The sequence below is a fragment of the Desmodus rotundus genome, chromosome 9, assembly GCF_022682495.2.
Source record: "Desmodus rotundus isolate HL8 chromosome 9, HLdesRot8A.1, whole genome shotgun sequence".
Lineage (NCBI taxonomy): Eukaryota > Metazoa > Chordata > Mammalia > Chiroptera > Phyllostomidae > Desmodus > Desmodus rotundus.
In genome coordinates this window covers 46,464,084-46,488,298 of record NC_071395.1, presented here as the reverse complement: position 1 = coordinate 46,488,298, position 24,215 = coordinate 46,464,084, and the positions used below count along the sequence as shown (strand labels likewise).

General features: G+C 41.4%; 1 protein-coding gene across 1 annotated transcript; it reads right to left on the bottom strand.

The window, feature by feature from the left end:
• Positions 1-11,736: 11,736 nt before the first annotated feature.
• Positions 11,737-23,815, bottom strand: LOC112308153 (olfactory receptor 7A17). The gene is made up of 2 exons (XM_053910391.2): positions 23,639-23,815; positions 11,737-13,543 (listed from the first exon to the last, which is right to left on the bottom strand). The coding sequence occupies exon 2, from the start codon at positions 13,092-13,094 to the stop codon at positions 12,060-12,062; it is 1,035 nt and encodes a 344-aa protein (XP_053766366.1). The 5' UTR covers positions 13,095-13,543; positions 23,639-23,815; the 3' UTR covers positions 11,737-12,059.
• Between the last annotated feature and the right edge of the window lie 400 nt (positions 23,816-24,215).

The window sequence follows — 24,215 nt, the reverse complement described above, 5'->3', positions numbered from 1 at the left end:
AGAGCAGCTCTGGACATGAGACAGCATTCTTACTGCTCCCAATATGGATGGCCATGGTAAGTGTCCTTGAGTTGGCCATCTGGTTTTTAGTCGGTTGAAATCCTGAGCCAGGACCTTGAGGTCAGGCTGCTCCTTATATTCACACGAGAACTATAACAGCTGAACTGTAAAGTATACTTTAAAAAGAAACTTTTAACACGCCACACCTGGCTCTGAGAGGAAAATCGGGTTAGAGTAACAAGCTGCATCTAGCATTTACTGAGACCATATGGGTAGCTCTCTGTCACTGCAGTGTATGTGCTGCTCATTACACGATGGCACCGTTAAGGAGTCGCAACAGAGCACTGACGGTCCAACAGTACCTTGGGTCTTCACTGCTCTCCCCCCATTTTTCTTTAGTTTGCATCCTGACTTCTCTCTTTCACTTCCTAACCAGCCAATTTGCCTTCGTATGAATAAAACCTGACATTTTATAAGTTATCTTTAGGAATCATTTGGATTATCTCTAAAAAATAAATCTTATGCTTTTAAAATATATTCTCAGAAGTTATGGTATGTGTACCTATTTTGGAAATGCCCTGAAAACTCAATTACAGAAATTTTTCCTGAGGTTTATAAATCCAGTAAAGCTGCAGTATAGGAGACCGTTCTGGGTGGTGTGGGCCTCCCACTCAGAGAGGCCAGTGGAAAGTGAGGTGCGGCACAGAGGACCCACGCCATGGATAGGTTCTCCCGTGGGAAATCAGGCCTGTATTGCACCTAGGCTGCTTTGAGACTTGCTTTTTGCTAAAACTCCCTCACCCTGAATTGAGGCAGCATGTTTATTGCATGTCTTTAAAGTAACTTCCTAAAATCTATGCTAAACTGTCCAAGGACTAGTGTAACCAGTTCAACCATTTTTCCCTTTACATTTGCACATATCCTTCCTTTTTGATGTAATTAGCAACATCCTCTCCTTTGTCTTCTGTAACCACCTTCTGTGCATAGTAAATGAGGACCATCCTCAATGTAAGGTGCCCAGAAAAGCAATAAAACCCTATCAAGACAAGGGTCAGGGCCCTTGAGAGAGTGACCTTGTGGTCCCTTTTCCTCCACTGGATTCAGTAGGTCATGTGAATTAGTCTCATCTCAGCCACAATGCCGTGGACACTGCTTGCAGATGACCGCATCACTTCAGAGTACAAAATCAACACACAAAAAATATTCAGTTGAGTCTCTATTGCTAACAGTGAACTATTGAGAAGAAAAAATTAAGTGACCAATCCCATTTACAGTAGCAACCAATACAAAGCATAATTTTTTATAATTTTTTATTGCTGTTCTCCCCCACCATGCCCCCCACCCCACCCATCCCCATACTTAGACACAAATTTAACCAAGGACATGAAATATCTATACACTGGAAACTCTAAGAGGTTGATTAATATGTTGAAGAAGACACAAAGGACCAGATATCTCATGTTCATGGATTGAAACAATATTGTTTAAATGTTTATACTACCCAAAACAACCTACAGGTTGAAAGCAATCCATATCAAAATTCCTTTGGAAGTTTTTATATTAATAAAACAATTTTAATACGTGTGGTACCACAAGTTACCCCTAATGCCCAAAGCAAACTTGAGAAAGAACAAAACTAGAGGCATATAGTTCCATATATCAAATTACATTATGAGAAGGGAGAGAAGACGGCGGCGAGATAGGTGGGAGCAGAGTCAACTTCCCTCTGCACCTGGGTGAAACACCTACCCATTCTACTGAGGAACAAAGCAAACAGCCAAAAGCATCCCAGCGTTTATGAAGATAGAAGACCAAAAAGTACAGAGGACACTGAGAAAACAGAAGGTAAGGGGATTGCTTCAGGACAAAAAAGTCCTGGGACCAGCCCGGGGACCAGGGTGGCTACAGCCCCAGACCCTGCCCTGTCATGCCTGCTGCAGGACTCCTGCAAGAGAGCCGGGTTAACAGCCCCCTCCCCTGCCAAACAAGGCCTGGGCAGCAAGCGCTGTGAGAGACCTGGTTGCCTGAAGTCGCAGGGAGGGGAATAAGGACAAAGTGGTAAACCCAGGGAGACCGCAGGGGCTGGCTGAGGAGAGTTGAAAGTTGGAAAGTTGGGCCCTGTGTGATCCTGACCTGGACAGCCCCCCGCCTAGCTGGAGAGGTGGGCTGTGTGAGAGAACAGGCCCTTCCTTGTACAGAGGGAGCCACAGGATGAGCAGGAGGATTTTTCCCAAAAAGAAAAGGACCCTCTGGGGCACTTTGGGGAATTCCCCTGCAGCAACAGCTCCAGTCTCCTCTCCACCCCGCCACCCGTCCAGGGACTGTGTGCACCTCATCTCTGAGGAAGCTGAGACTACAGGCACAAACCCCGGGAATGTCCCCAGTGACCGGGAAGTGTGTCCATCCACCGGGGAGTGCCCGAACCTCATCTCGGAGGGAGCTGAGACTACAGGCACCACCCCGGGGAGTGTGCTCACCCACCGGGGAGTGTCTGCACCTCATCTTGGAGGGAACTGAGACCACAGGCCCTGGGGAGAGTGCGAATCAAGGAAGGCTCTGCGTGCACACCCATAGCACGGAGGCCTACCATAAAAAAAAGAGTGGGTAGAAGCTGGGAACACCAGGATACCTCCTACAAGAGGAAACCCATCAACAAAGGAAACACCAACAGATAAGAAGAGAAGAAGGTGAAGGAGGGAGGGGAAGCCACACTAAGTCCACCCAGAACATATTTGAAAATACAAATAAATAGTGAAGAAATTACTAAGAACAAACAACTGAAGAAGAGCAAGAGAAAAGCCTCAAAACCTTCTACACACGGAAGAACCAGCTCCAACAAAACCTGCCCACATCTGCACAACAGAAAACAAGAGGTGGGAGACAGACTGACCCTCAGATAACCAGCTGGTGGGAAGGACCCACCAAAGAAAGACCCAACAACAACCAAAAACCAAAGACATACACAGAGCCAACATAAACCACAGCCCAAGATCAGTAAGACCAGGATATCAAGGAGACTGTACCACTGAATCACACAGGTATTCTACAACAGAAGTTTACACCAAAAATCCAGGGGGTCAGAACACAGTAGCTTAAGAAGTAGAGGATAACAGGAAGAGTCTCACATACAATGGGAAGACAAAGAAACAATTCCCAAATGAAAGGAAAGGGGGAAGTCTCAGAAACAATGCTAAATGAAAAAGAGGCAAGTCAACTATGAGATACTAAGTTCACGGACTTGGTTATGAGGAAGCTTAATGAGCTCACACAGAATTACCAAAAACTACAGAGAAACTACAATGAACTCACTGCAAACTATATCAACATGAAAAAGGAAATAGAAACTATCAACAAAGGTCAATAGGAATGAAGAATACAATTTCTGAACTGAAGAACAGAGTAGAAGGAATCCAAATCAGGCTCGATGAGGCAGAGGATCGGATCAACGAACTAGAGGACAAGGTAGAAAAAAACACCAAGAATGAGCAAGAAAAAGAAAAGAGGCTCAGAAAAAATGAAGAGGGATTAAGGGAAAGGCAGGACAACATGAAACGCAATAATATCCATATAATTGGGATACCAGAAGGAGAAGAGGAAGAGCAAGAGATAGAAAACCTGTTTGAAAAAGTAATGATGGAAAATTTCCCTAATCTGAGGAGAGAAAAAGTCACACAAATCCAGGAATCACACAGAGTCCCAAGCAAGAGGAACCCAAAGAAGCCCACTGCAAGACACATCATAATAAAAGGGCAAAATTCCAAGACAAAGAAAGAATCTTAAAGGCAGCAAGGGAAAAAAAAAAGGAAGTAACATACAAGGGAGCCCTGATAAGGTTAGAAACTGACTTCTCAATGGAAATGCTCCAAGCCAGAAGAGAATGGCCAAAAATATTCCAAGTAATGAGAACCAGAGGCCTGCAACCAAGACTACTTTACCCACCAAGACTCTCAATCAAGATAGAAGGCCAAATAAGGAGTTTCCCAGATAAAAGAAGTCTAAAAGAATACAATTCCACCAAACCAGCTCTGCAAGAGATGCTAAAGTGGCTGATTTAAGGAAAGGAATGAAAAGAGAGAAAGAGAGAACACAGGTACAAAGAATGGGCAATGAATAACTATCTATCAATAATAACCTTAAATGTAAATGGATTCAATGCTCCAATCAAAAGACATAGAATAGTTGAATGGATAAGAAAGCATGACCCACACAGATGCTGCCTACAAGAGACCCACCTCAGGACAAAAGACCTACACAGACTGAAAGTGAAGGGCTAGAAACAAATATTCCAAGCAAATGGACAGGAAAAAATCGCAGGGGTAGCAATATTCATATCAGACAAAATAGACTTCAAAAAAAGGGCCATAACCAGAGACCCAGAAGGTCACTTCATAATAGTCAAAGGAAGAATCCACCAAGAAGACAGAAACATTGTAAATAAATATGCTCCCAACATAGGAACACCCAAATACATAAAGAGAATCTTGGAGAACTTCAAGAAAGATATTGATAACAACACAATTATAGTAGGCGATTTAAATACCCCACTGTCAAACATGGACAGATCTTCTAAACAAAATATCAACAAAGATATTGTGGCATTGAACAAGGCCCTAGATGAAATGGACTTAACTGATATATATAGACCTTTTCATCCGAAAGAAGCAAAACACATTCTTTTCAAATGCACATGGAACATTTTCGAAGATAGACCACATGATAGGACACAAAGCAAGACTCAACAAATTCAAGAAAATTGAAATCATATCAAGCATTTTCTCTGACCATAAGGGACTGAAACTAGAAACAAATCTCAAGGAAAAAAACCCAAAACACTCAAAAACATGGAGATTGAATAGCATGCTATTAAACAATGAATGGGTGAAGAATGAGATTAGGGAAGAAATGAAAAGGTTTCTGGAAACAAACAAAAATGAACTCACAACAACCCAAAACGTATGGGACACCGCAAAGGCAGTCCTGAGAGGGAAATTTATAGCAATACAGGCCTACCTAAAAAGAATAGAAATGACTCAAATAAACAACCCAGCCGTACACCTACCAGAATTTGAGAAACAACAACAAAGACAGCCCAGAGCAAGCAGAAGGAAGGAAATAACCAAGATCAGAGCAGAATTAAATGACATAGAGACTAAAAGCACAGTTCTAAGGATCAATGAATCCAGGAGCTGGTTCTTTGAAAAGACAAACAAAATTGACAAGCCCTTAAGCAGGCTCATCAAGAAAAAAAGAGAGAGGACCGAAATAAGCACAATCAGAAATGAAAGAGGAGACACTACAACTGATACCACCAAAATACAAAGGACTATAAGAAATTACTACAAAGAACTATACACCAAAAAAATTTGAAAACCTAGCTGATATGGACATATTTCTAGAAAAATATAACCTTCCAAATCTCAATGAAGAAGAAACAGAAAGCCTGAACAGACGAGTAACGCCTGATGAAATCGAAACAGTAATCAAAAAGCTTTCTACACACAAAAGACCTAGACTAGACAGTTTCACAGGAAAACTCTAGACAGCATTTAAGGGGGAGCTAACCCCCATCCTCCACAGATTATTTCAAAAAATTCAAGAAGATGGAAGACTCCCAAACTCGTTTTATGAAGCCAACATCATCCTAATCCCAAAACCAGATAAAGACATAACAAAGAAAGAAAACTTCAGGCCAATACCGCTGATGACCATAGATGCCAAAATCCTGAACAAAATATTGGCAAACTGCATGCAGCAATACATTAAAAAGATCATACACCATGACCAAGTGGGATTCATCCCAGGGATGCAAGGATGGTACAATATTTGTAAATCAATAAACAAAATACACTACATAAACAAAAGCAAAGACAAAAACCAGTTGATCATCTCAACAGATTTGGAAAAGCATTTGATAAGGTACAGCACCCACTTATGATAAAAACACTCAGCAAAGTGGGAATAAAGGGAGCATTCCTCAACATAATAAAGGCCATACATGAGAGACCTATAGCCAACATCATACTCAATGGACAAAAAATTAGAGCTATCACACTAAGATCAGGAACAAGACAAGGATGCCCTCTCTCACCACTCCTATTCAACATAGTATTGGAAGTCCTAGCCACAGCAATCACACAAGAAAAAGCAATAAAAGGCATCCAAATTGGAAAGGAGGAAATGAAACTGTCACTGTTTGCAGACGACATGATAGTGTACATGGAAAACCCTATAGACTCCACCAAAAAACTACTCGACCTAATAAATGCATTTGGCAAAACAGCTGGATACAGAGTCAATACCCAGAAATCAAAGGCATTCCTGTACACCAGCAACGAAACTGCAGAAACAGAAATCAGGAAACAAATCCCATTTGCTATAGCAACAAGAAAAATAAAGTACCTAGGAATAAACCTAACCAAGGAGGTAAAAGACCTGTACTCAGAAAACTACACAACACTGAAGAAAGAAATTAAGTAAGACACAAACAAATGGAAGCATGTACTATGCTCATGGATTGGAAGAGTTAACATCATCAAAATGGCCATACTACCCAAAGCAATTTATAGATTCAATGCAATCCCTATTAAAGTACCCATGCCATATTTCACAGATATAGAACAAACATTTCAGAAATTTATATGGAACCATAAATGACCACGAATACCTGCAGCAATTTCGAGAAAAAAGAACACAGGAGAAAGGACCATAATACCTGATATCAAACTGTATTACAAGGCCACTGTAATCAAAAGAGCCTGGTACTAGCATAAAACAGGCATATAGACCAATGGAACAGAAGAGAGAGCTCAGAAATAAACCCAAGTCTTTACAGTCAATTAATATTCGACAAAGGAGGCAGGAGCAGAAAATGGAGCAAAAATAGCCTCCTGAACAAATGGTGTTGGGAGATCTGGACAGCTACGTGCAAAAAAATAAACTCAATCACCACCTTACACCATACACAAAAATAAATCCAAGATGAATAAAAGACTTAAATAAGTCATAACACAATAAAAGTCCTAGAGGAAAACATTGGCAGGAAAACCTCAGACATTCAATGCAGTAACATCCGCACAGACACGTCCCCTAAAGCAAGAGACATAAAGGAAAGAATAAACTAATGGGACCTCATCAAAATAAAAAGCTTCTGCAGGGCTAAAGAAAACAGCATTAAAATACAAAGAGAACCAACAGTATGGGAAAACATATTTGCCAAGGATACCTCAGACAAGGGCCTGATCTCTAAAATATTTAAAGAACTCACATGACCCTACTCCAGGAATACACACAACCCAATTAACAAATGGGCAAAGGACTTGAACAGACAGTTCTCCGAAGAAAACATACAGAGGGCCCAGAGACATATGAAAAGATGCTCAGCATCACTAGCCATCAGAGAGATGCAAATTAAAACCACAATGAGGTATCATCTCACACCAGTCAGAGTAGCCAATGTAAACAAATCCACAAACAAATGTTGGAGAGGATGCAGAGAAAAGGGAACCCTAGTGCACTGTTGGTGGGAATGCAGACTGGTGAGGCCACTGTGGAAAACAGTATGGAATTTCCTCAGAAAACTAAAAATGGAACTGCCCCTTGACCCAGCAATTCCGCTGCTGGGATTATACCCTAAGAACCCTGAAACACCAATTCAAAAGAACCTGTGCACCCCAATGTTCATAGCAGCACAACTTACAATAACCAAGTAGTAGAAGCAACCTAAGTGCCCATCAGCAAATGTGTGGATCCAAAAACTATGGTATATTTACACAATGGAATTCTATGCAGCAGAGAGAAAGAAGGAGCTTATACCCTTTGCAACAGCATGGATGGAACTGGAGAGCATTATGTTAAGTGAAATAAGCCAGGTGATGAGGGACAAATACCATATGATCTCACCTTTAACTTGAACATAATCAGCAAAAGAATAAAGCAAACAAAATATAACCAGAGACATTGAAGTAAAGAACAATCTAACAATAGCCAGGGGGGAATAGGAGGGGATAGTGGGCAGAGGGGTCTATAGGAGCTACTATTAAGGACACAAGGACAAAATCAAGGGGGAGGGTGGAGTTGGAGGAGGGAGGTGGGACTGGCTGGGGTGGGGTGGAGGAGTGGAAAGAAAAGGCATACAACTGTAATTGAATAACAATAAAAAATAAATTTAAAAATTTTTTTTAAAGTACACACAATGTGTTATCATCTCACACTGGTCAGAGTGTCCAACATCAACAAATCAACAAACAAATGTTGGAGAGGATGAGGAAAAAAGGGAACCCTAGTACACTGTTGGTGAGAATGCAGACTGGTGCAGCCACTGTGGAAAACAGTATGGAATTTCCTCAGAAAACTAAAATTGGAACTGCCTTTTGACCCACCAATTCCATGGCCTGATTATACCCTAAGAACCCTGAAACACCAATGCAAAAGAACCTCTGCACCCCATTGTTCATAGCAGCACAATTTGCAATAGCCAAGTACTGTCAGCAAACTAAGTGCCCACCAGCAAATACGTGAGTCATAAAACTATGATACGTTTACACAATGGAATTCTATGCAGCAGAGAGAAAGAAGAAGCCTATACCCTTTGCAACAGCATGGATGGAACTGGAGAGCATTATGCTAAGTGAAATAGGCCTGGTGGTGAGGGACAAATACCATATGAGCTCACCTTTAACTGGAACATAATCAACAAAGGATAAAAGCAAACAAAGTATAACCAGAGACACTGAAGTTAAGAACAATCCAACAATTGCCAAGGGGGAGGGGCAAAGGGACAGTGGGCAGAAGGGTGTTCAGGAATTACTATAAAGGACACATGGACAAAACCAAGCGGGAGGGTGGGAGCAGGGGAGGGAGGTGGGTTTGGCTGGGGTGGGGTGGAGGGATGGGGAGAAAAGCCACACAACTGTAATTGAATAACAATAAAAAATTAAAATTAAAAAGAAAGAAAACCAATGTATTATTCTAAAAATAAAATATTAATCTTCTAAAATAAAAAATAAAATTATAAATAAATAAATAAATATAGTATATATACTTCTCAAAAAAATTGAAAACCAAAGTATTTTTCGAAAATAAAATATTAATCTTCTAAAATAAAAAATAAAAATAATAAATAAATAAAATTAAAATTAAAATAAAAAATAAATGAATGAATAACATCTTTAAAAAACAAAGAAAGAAACAAAAAGACATTTAGATCTTAAAGAGATTGTAGGCATAAACTTTTCCAAAACTCTGAAGTTGAACTTGAAAACACTGGAAATCAAAAAGGTGTGTTGACCTTTCTAAGTTCCTACAGTGAGTTAAAAGCAAATCTAAATGTAGAATTTAGGTTTTTGCTGTAATCTGTTATGCTTCCTGCAAGTAATGAAAGCACAACTGGACTGTGTATGTGTTTATCGTGTGTTCTTAACTATGTTTGCACATATTAAACAATGAAATTATCCCTTGAAAAATAAATAAATAAATAAATGGGAATATATGTGATTCTGTGTGCATGTGCATATATGTGTCAATGTGCTTATTTGAGAGGAAAGTGCGTACAATTGTACACTCATACACTCCTAAACTTCAACATTGTCTTTGACCTCAACACAGTATTGCAATACATTTCATTTATTCTGCACAATATTTATCTGTAATTAGAATTTATTATCTCATATTACCTTCAGAAATGAAGAAACTGGTTCAGGGTGATTGCATTTTTAACAATAACATAACAAAAGAGTTAACACTTACACACCTTTACAAAGTATACACAAATGGGGTTGTGTAGTATAAACTCTTAATTTTTGTATGGCTCACTTAATTCAGCATGTTGTACGTGCAGTACATCGTACATAATTATGCTCCATGAATCAGTTAGGAATTAAATTTTCTCGTAGAGCGTGGCTCAGGTTCACATCTAGAGCACAAATAGGTGAGTCACCCCCAGAAGTGCTGGGAGAATCTCTACTAACCAAGAAGAGAGCAAATGTTATATATCAATATAGGAATTAAAATAAAGCTATCATCATTTAATAAATCCATTTTTGCCATAAAGTAATGACTCACTTGCATGTATAAAGGGAATAAACTGATGTGAATCAGTTCAGCAGAGAAGAGCACTAAGCCACACACAGCATCATGGATGAGCCTTAGAGACACAATAGAGAGACTGACAGCTGACTACAGACCCATGAGGAGACAGTCAGACTCAGAACAACTTCCCACCATGTAGTCCCATTGGCAACAAATGCATCATATTAAGCCATTTGCTTCTAGGATCACTAGGTGTGCAGTAAAACCCAGTGACAACAGTAACAAACGTGGACAGAAGGGAAGAAAATTATTGTAATCTGTTATTACAATATGTTATTGTAGACATATTGTTATTGTAGACTTTTGTTTTGATATTTAAAGATGGCATTCATGATTATTCTGTTATTGAACTTTACTTCACATAACTACATTAAAGAGGGAGTCCATTGAGTGTCCATTGTAGGTAAGCAGAAGTGGTTGAAAGAACATGTGTGTTTGTGCGGCACGTACGACTCCAAGTCCCAGAACTGGACAGGAATGCAGGCTCTCTAGTGAGTCATTGTTTGGCCATTTACATATATATATGACATATCTATAGATCACATATGTAATATATACACTGCATGAGATTGATGTAGCTCTTTCCCTACCTCTCCAGTGGTTAAAATAATATTTACAGTAGGGGGAAATGCTTCATTTAGAGCAATAGAGGGAGTCATATTTTTAGGCAGCAATGAAAGTTTCCAAGTGGAGGTAGGAAGATCATTCCATAGAAAACATAATTACACCAAGCAATACTTCACCCCAAGCATAAATTTCTTTACACTTGGACACTGATCTTATACACATCAATAAGTAAACATACACCATAAAAACTAGTTTACATAGTAGTAAATGTATGACTTAAAATTTTGCTTCTTCAGACTTAAGATCGTCTTTGACTCTCAGGACATATTCTGTTAAACTAAGTATTGAAGTTTGTGTTTGCATGTCAACTAGGATTGGAGACATGATTTGATGGTCAGTTTTGCCTGTTACTATTCTAAGAATGTGGACACAAAGCTCAATGAGAATCAGGACCCTAAAGAGGGAAGACAACTCAATGGCCTGTTACTAAACACACTATATGTTGAAGTCTACATTTTCAATAAGAGCAGTTACGGTAGGCCTGCTCTTATTGAAATGAGATATGAAGAAATGATGTACAAGAAGTGTTAAACTGTGCTCTTCTAGTTTCCTCTTCTATGAAATGATATAAATGGTTTTGGTTACCAGGTGCAGTATAATTCCGTAGGAGTACTACATCTCAAGATGTTTCTTTTAGTGAAACAAAAGAAAAATGACTCAGTATATTTCATTTCAAAAGAATTTGTTCTTAACAAATCCCTGTAAGTCATGAGGTAAATGGCAATATCTGAATGTTTCATCCAAGGTTGGGAATCAATTTGGGAGAGGAGAAATATGACAAAGAAAAGCTGCTGGAGATCACAGTGTTGAAAAGGTATTAAATAATTCACTTGAATCGTAGAGAGACGTTGAAATCATAGAAACAGAAACTCGAGGAAATAAATGAGAGAGTAATTTCTACTTCCATATCCTGATCAAAGAATCACATTTTTTTAATATAATGAAATAATGTATACACTTAGAAGCCAAGTGAGGTTTTTTCCACATCAGTAATATCACTTACTATTATTCTACCTACAGAACAAAAACAAATTACTTACAATAATATGTCATTGGAGAAGAAATTATTCTTAAGATTTTTGTTGCCACAGAAGTAAATAAAAACATCCAAATATTCCTATTCAAAGTTAGAAAAATCTTTGAGAAAGAAAAAGGACAAAGGTAATAACTATTTAGACAACAGACAAAGTAGAAAGCTTAATAAAATGGTGACTTAAACTGTATAGAGAAGTTGAAATGAACACACGAAATTCCAGGACAGAAATACAAGGAGCAAGTTCAAAACCCACAATTTGATTAAAAAATCATAATTTCTGGTTTTGAGTCTTGGGGCCAATAAAGCAAGGTCACTTTTTCAGACTCAGGGTGATTGTCCCCTTTGTACCTGCCATCCCAAAGAATCTTTTGAGAGCTCTCTTTATGTCTCTGTTCCTGAGACTGTAAGTGAAGGGGTTCAGCATGGGTGCAACCACCGTGTACATCACTGAGGCTGTTGCACTGGACTGTGAGCTGTGGGTACCAGCAGAGCTGAGATACACTCCGAGGCCTGCACCATAAAATAAGGAGACAACTGAGAGGTGAGATGCACAGGTGGAAAATGCTTTATACTTCCCCAGAGCTGATGGGATTGCTTGTATGGAGGACACTATCTTAGAGTAAGAGTAAAGGATCCCAGCCAGGGGACCACCACCCAGTAGCACAGTTGCAAAATACATCATTGTGTCATTCAAAAAGGTGTCAGAACAGGCAAGTTGGACTACCTGTTGGCAGTCACAGAAAAAAAGGGGGATTTCCAAATCTGCACAAAAAGAAAGTCGCAACACCATTAAGCATTGTAGCAAGGAATCCAATGCACTTATGATCCAGGACACCAGAACCAGCAGTCCACAGAGCCGGGGGTTCATGATGACCGTATAGTGCAGGGGGTGACAGATGGCCACAAATCGGTCATACGCCATCACAGTCAGGAGGAAGTTGTCCAACCCTGCAAAGAGTATGAGAAAATACATCTGGCTGATGCAGCCTGCATAGGTGATGGCTTTACTCTGTGTCTGGATGTTCAGCAGCATCTTTGGGATGGTGGTGGAGGTGAAACAGATGTCTACCAGGGACAGGTTGGAGAGGAAGAAGTACATGGGCGTGTGGAGGTGGGAGTCTGAGCTGACAGCCAGGGTGATGAGCAGGTTTCCCAACACAGTGATCAGGTACATGGAGAGGAACAGCCCAAATAAGAGGGGCTGCAGTTCTGGTTCCTCTGATAGTCCCAGGAGAAGAAACTCTGACACTCTAGTAAGGTTCCCTGGATCCATGAGGTGGAGCTGACTTTCAAGATGGTGAAAGAGAACAGGAGTAATTTTCTTATAAGCCAGTATTACTCGCATAGCTCTATGCTACCGTTTATATTTTGTAGTCAAGAAATTAATTTCAGTGATTTCAGATGGATTTGTCCCCTGTAGGAGTTTTCTGTGTCATCTCAGAGTAGGCATTTTGTTTCCAACCTGCTTTTTTCCCAAGATGTCAGGCATACTACAGTTATAATGAGAAATATATCAGGTACTTTGGGAGTATAAATTGACTGCAGAATATGTTTTCCACACTGTCCAGGCTGTGAGTAGAAGGTGCTGAAGAACACAATTCCTTACCAGTAAATACCGGCAGAGAATATGAAACCGGAAAAAAAAAAGCGTTCTTGCTGCCTGTCACATACGGAACCCAATAAGCAGAGACAGGGATTGAATCTTTATGGGCACTTTATTCAGATGACTGGTGATCTGAGAAGACAGCGGTTCATACCCTAATGGACCATCTTACATTTTCTTTCCACGCCAGCCTTTTTACAACACAGAACAAAGTGCAGTGAGGGGTTTTGAAATTCGGGGAAAATTAGATTTAAAAAGTGCAGTATTCTAGCCTGGGGCAGTTAGCTGTCCCCGGGAAGACAGGCAGGTGTCTGTCTCTCCCTAGAACACAAGGCTTGGATGTTTCCAGCTGTGCCCCAGGAGGTCAGCTGTCTCTCCAGGGAGTAGTGGGCCTTATCTGCAGTTCCTGAAACAACAGCTTTAACATGCGCATCACCTACTAGGCTTATTAACTATTTACCTTAAACTAAAATTTTCCAACTCTTGAGTCCCCTATCAAATACAGAAACAAATAAAAGAAATAAATTTAACATTACAGATGGTGACAAATCCTGTGCAGAAAATGAAAGCAGGTCTAAAGGAGAAAGTGACAAGGCCATTCTATGTCTCACGTGTTTTTAGGCAAGACCTGCCAACAAGGAGACATTTGAGCACAGAACTCAAGGGAGAAAAGGAGGGAAATCACAATTATGTGGGCAAGTGTGTGCCCAGCAGAGGGAACGGCCAGTAGCAAGGCCTTAGGGAGGATCTGCAGGGGGTTAGTGATTCAATCAAAGTTAATATCAGAGCATGTGATGGGCCTTGATAATAACTTTTTCAGGTCGCTTCTAGTCAGCTGGCCTCAACCATAAATTAGTTTGCCCCTAGCCATACTTGAAGGGATACCACTAAACACCTACAATTCACAAACACACATACAACCCACCCCAGTTATTATCCCTCCCCAAATGTCAATGTTAAAAAGTGATATTTTTAGGGGGGTTCCGGAAGACGGCGGCAACATAGGTGGGAGCAGAGTCCACTTCCCCTCAACGCCAGGGAAATACCTAGCTGATCTGAGGAGCAGAGCGAACAGCCAACAGTATTCCAGCATATACGAAGATCAGAGACCAAAGATAGAGGATATTGAAAGATCTGACAGTAAGAAGAGTGCTCAAGGACAATAAGGTCCCCGGGACCCGGGACCGCGCGGTACAAGGGCAGCAGAAGCGCCAGCCCTGGCGCAGGGGCTGCTGCAGGAGTCTTGGGAGAGGGCCAGGCTGAGCTGTGAGCAGCCAGGTGCTTGATTGGACCAGGGGGGCTTGAAAAGGAGGAATTTCTCAAAAAGAAAAAGAAAATAGAGACACTCAGGGGCTAGTTAGAGAACTCTCGGCAGCAGCCGCGGCCCCTGGTGCCCCTCCCCCCTCCGCCCCTGGACTGCCAGCGCAGGATAAGCAGCCCTGGAGCCCCGGCGCTCACCTGAGGCCCTGTTGCACGCACGCAATTAGCGAACTGGAGGCACACACATGAAACCCCGGAGGGGCGCCCACACCTGAAACCTCTGAGAGCATCTGGAGCAGAGGTTAGCTGCTCCACCCACAGGCCCAAAACCTCGGACCTGAGTGCCGCGTGATTCAGTCACAAGGCGGCCCCGCCTGCCCAAGAGACTCAAGCCCAGGGTGGCTGGATCGGCCGGCTGCCCGCTCCAAGCACAAAGCCGCTTGAGAGCTTCCCAAACCCAAAGCAGCTGGATCCCCCTGCTGCGAGCGCACCCGCCCAAGCCAAAGCGGCTGGAGCCGCCGCTTGCGCGTCCCAAGAACAAAGCTGCTGGATTGGCTGATCAACACCCTGATTGCCTGCCAGGGACCACACCTACAACGCCTACCTAACACCTGTGCACAGAGCCCTGCAGGGCGCTACTAGCTCTCTAGGTGAAAGGCAGAACACCCAGCAGAGGGGAGCTGCAGGGCTAGGGGAGACTGCAGGCTGAACAACAGCGAAGAGTGTGGCCCAGGAAGGGAGAAAAGTGAAACCAATCCTTCCAACCACCCCCTCCCGTTGCACAGACAGGATGACCAGCAGAACTAACCTGACCGGTTTAAAGCCAGCAGAAGATTTTTTTTTTTCCTTTCCTCCTTTCCGCCTGAATTCCTTCTTCCTCTCTCTTTTTTTTTTCTTCATTCCTTCTTCCTCCCATCCTTTACCATTTTTATGTCTTCTTCCTGCCTTCTTTTATCTATTTCTATGTTTTAATTTTTGTTAAAATTCCTTCTTATCTTCCCTCCGATCTTTCTTTATTCCTTCTTCCCTCCTTCCTTCCTTTCCTCCTTTTCTATTTCCTTTTTCCCTCCTTCCCATCTTTTTTTTTCCTTTCTTCCCCCCTTTCTCTTTTTCCCATAGGTGAGACAACAAAACATGGAGTGCTGAAAAGACTAGAGTTGGACTGTGTTAAACCCATAAACGTCAGCTCAAGACCAGTGAGCACAGGAGATTAAGGAGACAGCACCGCCGAATCCCATTGGCATTCTACCATAGAAGTTCATACCATAAACCAAGGGAGTCAGAATAGAGCAATTTAAGAAGCAGAGGCCAACAAGAAGAGTCTCACAAACAATGGGAACACAAAGAAACAATTCCCAAATGAAAGAAAAGGAGGAAGTCTCAGAAAGAATGCTAACTGAAAAAGAGGCAAGTCAACTATCAGATACTGAGTTCAAAGCAATGGTCATCAGGAAGCTCACTGAGCTCTCCGAGCTCAAAGAGAACTACCAGAAACTACAAGGAAACTACAATGAACTCACTGCAAACTATATCAACATGAAAAAGGAAATAGAAACTATCAACAAGAGCCAAGAGGAAATGAAGAATACAATTTCTGAATTGAAGAACACAGTAGAAGGAATGAAAAGCAGACTTGATGAAGCAGAGGATCAAATCAGCGAGCTGGAGGACAAGGTAGAAAAAAGCACCCAGAAAGAGCAAGAAAAGGAAAAGAGGCTCAGAAAGAATGAAGAGGCAATAAGGGAAATGCAGGACAACATGAAACGTAACAATATCCATATAATAGGAATACCGGAAGGAGAAGAAGAAGAGCAAGAGATAGAAAACCTGTTTGAAAAAGTAATGATGGAAAATTTCCCTAATCTGAGGAGAGAAAAAGGCACCCAAATCCAGGAATCACAGAGAGTCCCAAACAAGAGGAACACAAAGAGACCCACTGCAAGACACATCATAATTAAAATGGCAAAATTCCAAGACAAAGAGAGGATCTTAAAGGCAGCAAGGGAGAAAAAGGAAGTAACATACAAGGGAGCCCCAATAAGGTTAGCAACTGACTTCTCAATGGAAACGCTCCAAGCCAGAAGAGAATGGCAAAATATATTCCAAGTAATGAGAACCAGAGGCCTGCAACCAAGACTACTTTACCCACCAAGACTCTCAATCAAGATAGAAGACCAAATAAAGAGTTTCCCAGACAAAAGAAGTCTAAAAGAATACAGCTCCACCAAACCAGCTCTGCAAGAGATGCTAAAGGGACTGCTTTAAGGAAAGGAAGGAAAAGAGAAAGACAGAGGAACACAGGTAGGAAATAATGGCAATGAATAACTATCTATCGATAATAACCTTAAACGTAAATGGATTAAATGCTCCAATCAAAAGACATAGAATAGCTGAATGGATAAGAAAACATGACCCACACATATGCTGCCTACAAGAAACCCATCTCAGGACAAAAGACCTACACAGACTGAAAGTGAAGGGCTGGAAACAAATTTTCCAAGCAAACGGACAGGAAAAAAAAGCAGGGGTAGCAATACTCATATCAGACAAAATAGACTTCCAAAGAAGGGCTATAAAGAGAGACCCAGAAGGTCACTTCATAATACTCAAAGGAAGAATCCACCAAGAAGACATAAACATTGTCAATATATATGCACCCAACATAGGAGCAACCAAATACATAAAGAAAATCTTGGAGGACTTCAAGAAAGATAGTGACAGCAACACAATTATAGTAGGGGATTTTAACACCCCACTATCAAAAATGGACAGGTCTTCCAAACAAAAGATCAACAAAGATATTGTGTCACTTAACAATACCCTAGAGGAAATGGACTTAACTGATATATACAGAGCTTTTCATCCCAAAGAAGCAAAATACACATTCTTTTCAAGTGTCCATGGAACTTTTTCAAAGATAGACCACATGATAGGACACAAAGCAAGCCTCAACAAATTCAAGAAAATTGGAATCCTATCAAGCATCTTCTCTGACCACAAGGGTCTGAAACTAGAAACCAACCCCAAGGGTAAAAACCCAAAACACTCAAAATCTTGGAGACTGAATAGCATGCTATTAAACAATGAATGGGTCAAGAACGAGATTAGGGAAGAAATCAAAAACTTCCTGGAAACAAATGAAAATGAACTCACAACAACCCAAAACCTATGGGACACAGCAAAGGCAGTCCTGAGAGGGAAGTTCAGAGCAATACAGGCCTACCTTAAGAAGTTAGAAACAGTTCAAACAAACAACCTAACCCTATGCCTACAAGAACTGGAGGAACAACAACAAAGACAGCCCAGAGCAAGCAGAAGGAAGGAAATAACCAAGATCAGAGCAGAACTAAATGTCATAGAGACTAAAAGCACAATTCTAAGGATAAATGAATCCAGGAGCTGGTTCTTTGAAAAGATAAACAAAATCGACAAGCCTTTAAGTAGGCTTATCAAGAAGAAAAGAGAGAGGATCCAAATAAACAGAATTAGAAATGAAAGTGGAGAGATTACAACTGATACCACAGAAATACAAAGGATCGTAAGAAATTACTATGAAGACCTGTATGCTAAGAAATTTGAAAACCTAGATGAAATGGACACATTTCTAGAAAAATATAATCTTCCAAAACTGACTGAAGAAGAAGCAGAAAACCTGAACAGGCCAATATCAGCAAAGGAAATTGAAGCAGTCATCAAGAAACTCCCATCACACAAAAGCCCTGGACCAGATGGTTTCACAGGAGAATTCTACAAAGCATTTAAGGAAGAGCTAACCCCTATCCTTCACAGACTATTCGAAAAAATCCAAACTGATGGAAGACTCCCAAACTCTTTTTATGAAGCCAACATCATCCTAATCCCAAAACCAGATAAAGACACAACGAAGAAAGAAAACTTCAGGCCAATATCGCTGATGAACATAGACGCTAAAATTCTCAACAAAATACTAGCAAACCGCATCCAGCAATATATTAAAAAGATCATCCACCATGACCAAGTGGGATTCATCCCAGGGATGCAAGGATGGTACAATATTCGCAAATCAATAAACATAATACATCACATCAACAACAGCAAAGACAAAAATCACATGATAATATCAATAGATGCGGAAAAAGTGTTCGATAAGATAGAGCACCCATTTCTGATAAAAACACTCAGCAAAGTGGGAATAAAGGGAGCAGTCCTCAACATAATTAAGGCCATATATGAGAGACCTACAGCCAACATCACACTCAATGGACAAAAACTTAGAGCTTTCCCACTAAGATCAGGAACAAGACAAGGATGCCCTCTCTCACCACTCCCATTCAACATAGTATTGGAAGTCCTAGCCACAGCAATCAGACAAGAAAAAGCAATAAAAGGCATCCAAATTGGAAAGGAGGAAATGAAACTGTCACTGTTTGCAGACGACATGATAGTGTACATGGAAAACCCTATAGACTCCAGCAAAAAACTACTCGACCTAATAAATGAATTTGGCAAAACAGGTGGATACAGAGTCAATACCCAGAAATCAAAGGCATTCCTGTACACCAACAACGAAACTGCAGAAACAGAAATCAGGAAACAAATCCCATTTGCTATAGCAACAAGAAAAATAAAGTACCTAGGAATAAACCTAACCAAGGAGGTAAAAGACCTGTACTCAGAAAACTACACAACACTGAAGAAAGAAATTAAGGAAGATACAAACAAATGGAAGCATGTATCATGCTCATGGATTGGAAGAATTAACATCATCAAAATGGCCATACTACCCAAATCAATTTATAGATTCAATGCAATCCCTATTAGAGTACCCATGACATATTTCACAGATATAGAACAAACATTTCAGAAATTCATATGGAACCATAAACGACCCCGAATAGATGCAGCCATTTTGAGGAAGAAGAACAAAGCAGGAGGGATCACAATACCTGATATCAAACTGTATTACAAGGCCACTGTAATCAAAACAGCCTGGTACTGGCATAAAAACAGGCACATAGACCAATGGAACAGAATAGAGAGCCCAGAAATAAACTCAAGTCTATACAATGAATTAATATTTGACAAAGGAGGCAGGAGCATAAAATGGAGCAAAAACAGCCTCTTCAACAGATGGTGTTGGGAGATCTGGACAGCTACGTGCAAAAAAATGAAACTCGATCACCAACTCACGCCATACACGAAAATAAACTCAAGATGGATAAAGGACTTAAATATAAGCCGTAACACCATAAAAGTCCTTGAGGAAAACATTGGCAGGAAAATCTCAGACATTCCACGCAGCAACATCCTCACAGACACATCCCCTAAAGCAAGGGACATAAAGGAAAGAATAAACAAATGGGACCTCATCAAAATAAAAAGCTTCTGCATGGCTAAAGAAAACAGCACCAAATTACAAAGAGAACCAACAGTATGGGAAAACATATTTGCCAATGATACCTCAGACAAGGGCCTGATCTCCAAAATATATAAAGAACTGACACGACTCCACTCCAGGAAGACAAACAACCCAATTAAAAAATGGGCAAAGGACTCAAACAGACACTTCTCCAAGGAAGATATACAGAGGGCCCAGAGACATATGAAAAGATGCTCAGCATCACTAGCCATCAGAGAGATGCAAATTAAAACCACAATGAGGTATCATCTCACTCCAGTCAGAATGGCCAACATAAACAAATCCACAAACAAATGTTGGAGAGGATGTGGAGAAAAGGGAACCCTCGTGCACTGTTGGTGGGAATGCAGACTGGTGAGGCCACTGTGGAAAACAGTATGGAATTTCCTCAGAAAACTAAAAATGGAACTGCCCTTTGATCCAGCAATTCCGCTGCTGGGATTATACCCTAAGAACACTGAAACACCAATCAAAAGAATCTGTGCACCCCAATGTTCATAGCAGCACAATTTACAATAGCCAAGTACTGGAAGCAACCGAAGTGCCCATCAGCAAACGAGTGGATCCAAAAACTATGGTATATTTACACAATGGAATTCTACCCAGCAGAGAGAAAGAAGGAGCTTATACCCTTTGCAACAGCATGGATGAACCTGCAGAGCATTATGCTAAGTGAAATAAGCCAGGAATTGAGGGACAAATAACATATGATATCACCTTTAACTGGAAGATAAGCAATAGAAGAAAAAAGCAAACAAAATATAACCAGAGACATTGAAGTTAAGAACAATCTAACAATAGCCAGGGTGGGGGTGGGGGGTGGGGGCGGGGACTGTGGGTAGAGGGGATCACAGGAACTACTATAAAGGACACATGGACAAAGCCAAGGGGGAGGGTGGGGGGGGAAGGGAGGTGGGTTCACCTGCGGTGGGGTGGAGGGATGGGGAGAAAAGGCATACAACTGTAATTGAATAACAATAAAAAAAAAATCTGGAAAAAAAAAAAGAAAAAAAAAAGGACACATGGACAAAACCAAGGGGGAGGGTGGAGGTGGGGGAGGGAGGTGGGTTCACCTGGGGTGGGGTGGAGGGATGGGGAGAAACGGCATACAACTGTAATTGAATAACAATAAAAATTAAAAAAAAATAATAAAGTTAAAGCTGAACCACCAAAAAAAAAAACAAAAAAAGTGACCAAACCTACTTTACACCAGACTTTTTCACTTTCAAATTCATATGAGGTCTCCAGGATCCTAGTTCATATGTAGGATCTGATTCAGCATGTCCTTCAGGCTCAGAGAAGCTGTGTTTCTGACTAGGGCCCAGGTGGTGTTGATGCTGCACGTCCTGGTCTGTGGACCACTCTCTGGGAAGAATGACTGTGGTTCTGTGTTAGACTCAGTTGCAGGTCATTTTAGTTTCTATGATCCAAATATCATGTCTCCATGGAGTTGTGAAGGAAGAGTGTATTCACTCATTCCAGAGGCTATGGTTAAATCTGTGTTATATTAACATAAGCATGCTTAAGTGGCACAGAATAATACATTTATGAAAAACAACTTGTAGCAAGCAGGAAAACTTCTATAAGATGTTGTCCCTAATCCCCAGTACCTTGGAATAAAATATTTTTTCCTAGCAAGGGGAGGATGAGGGTAGTAGAAGGAACAGGGCTGCTAATCAGCTGATTTGAAGGTAGAGGATGAGCAAGATCATCCAGGGGGACTAAGGTCAGCACAGTGCTCCCCTAGATGCAGAGAGGGAGACCAGAAGAACATGCAACACTGCTGCCTTTGATGAAGGAGGGAGGGTCCTGAGCCAAGGAATGCAGGTGGTCAGAACACAAATTGGAATTGGGAGAAAACAGATTGTCCCCTGAGTCTCCAGGAGGAGCCCAGCCCTACAGCCACTTTGACATTATCCAGTGAGACCCATGCCAGGTTCTGACATCTAGAAATATACGCACATATGTGTGCTTGTTACAGAAACGGACCCGTGGAGGGGGGGGGAACTATATACTATTACCAAATGGACTCCCCCTTCTCCTGGGGTCCCCCTGTTTTAGATTTGCTTGCCTACTGCCAGGGAATGACAGCTCTCAATGTCATAGACTTGTGAATAGGAAAGGAATTATTTATTCAAAAGTTATACAAACCTAAAGTAATGACTTAATGTCTTCATTGAGATCCCAAAGTCCCTTAGAATACCCACAAACACACACAGTCCTTCCTTCCCCCTCTGCCCAGTCTGAGATACTGTATCACAGGGAAAAAAATAGAAGTCCTTGGCTCAGGTGGCCCCTTGGTTCCCAGCAATCTGTGCTTGGCTGGCTGGCCTCCTGCAGTTCCCAGCACCATCAGCCACCACAATCTCCAGTTAATGCAAAACCACGTGACTGACACCTTCTTATGGCCCACCAGCAAGAGTTGTTTCACCCCTTTTCTTCCCGGGATGTCTCTCCTGCTTCCTAATCCACATGGTAAAAGGTAGCACCTCAAAGCTGTGTGTCCTGTCTCTCACCAAAGCCATGTGGTCCCAATCTCGAATGGTTGCCACACCTGGGTTTAGATCCCAGCACCAATTATCCTTTGTAGCCCCATTTCTGACTCCTCCCACAATTGGCTACTCCGGTCAGCACTCCCATATTTTTCCCGCTTTACTGGGCTGCAATAATAAGTCCGGGCAGGTGTGGCCTTGTGGAGTGGAGCAAATCATCTCCAAGCTCTTACACTAACAGTGTGGGGTGGGGGGAAGTTACCTCCCAGTTACATCCTGCATGAAAGTCACTCCCATCTCCCTGGCTCAAAGCATGGCCACAGCTATTTAACATATCCATGAAACAAGTCAAAAGGTATAGATATGTTAAATGACCCTTCTTAAATAGAGGTTATTTCCAAAACTGTTGCTATGCAAAACAACTCTCAATGGCCCTGCTCCACGTGTCCCTTCACCCAGTTTGGACTTGTGGAGGCGAGGACATCCCATATTTTTAATATCTCCTGCACACCCTGAGTTCTGGATATACTTAAGAGTAATGACTTAATCATTACAAATCCTTCTTTGGGGGCCCCCTGACTGCACCCTCTTACAAAACTATTTAGTATTTCCTTTCAGACTTACTAAATATTTTTTCATGTAAATACTCAGCATGAGAGAAGATACTGCAATGTATGTCTCACCATCAGCAGCTGCAAGATGCTGTCTACCTCCACTGGTCTGGATCTTTCAATTAATACAAAATGTACTCAAATAAGCCTGTCTAAGAAATTTATTACAAGCACTCTCACTTCACTGCACTGTTCTCCACACCTGAAGCTCCATTTCCTCCCCAAACATCAAAACTTCCCAATGTGTTTTCATTTGCCTGCAACCATTTCTGGCACCTCACTCATTGTACAGCATCATCCCACTGAATCCCAGTCTCATCACTTAATTGTCAGCTATGGCCCTGGAGTGAAGATTCAAACAGACACATCCTTGTTAACGTATTAAGTAAATTAAGTATAAATTAGTTACTTAACCAAGAATACAAACAGAGATATCTGGTCTTGGGGCTGTGCTGATTAAGGTCTTAGTAACTTAGTAAAAGTTCTCAGGTTCTACTCTCTCCGACCCTTTCCTGATGTACCTACCAGGCTGTAAGACTCCCCTGGATGTGTTTTCTGAAAGGAAGGTCTCTGTGTGCCAGTCAGAATTGCTCCCTGGATGGTGGATGATGGAGACTGAAGCTCTGCCCTATCCACAGAAGACAGCACAGAGAAGTGAAGCATGAGTTCCTGAGCCAGACTTGGGAATTCAACAGCAACAACCATGTCCTGTCCACCGACACTGTACAAGCTGAGGAACAGCGTGGGGGAGATATTTAGAGCTCTCTGTATATCTGCTCATCAGGCACATTTCCCTTATGTTATTCCTACATCTAAGTGCCTGATTTCCCTCTGGACCTCTGGAATAAACAGAAAGAAAATTTGTGACTCTGATCCCAGAAGACCATGGTAGAAGCCAGGTGAATTTAGACTTTATGATTCCTTGTCTTGGATCTCACTGCTTACCAGAGGTCTTACCTCCTCCACCTTATCCCAGCCCTGAGTTAACATTTTCTCCAAAGTCTGAGATTAAGAAAACCTTCAGGACCAGGTTGCTTTGATCCTTAAAGCACTGACTTGTGGGGGGCCACAGCCCTGATGTCTGCAGAGCATTGCTACCCCC

Excerpts from the sequence above, each read along its gene's own strand:
- LOC112308153 (XM_053910391.2), bottom strand. The coding sequence starts at position 13,094 with ATGCGAGTAATACTGGCTTATAAGAAAATTACTCCTGTTCTCTTTCAC.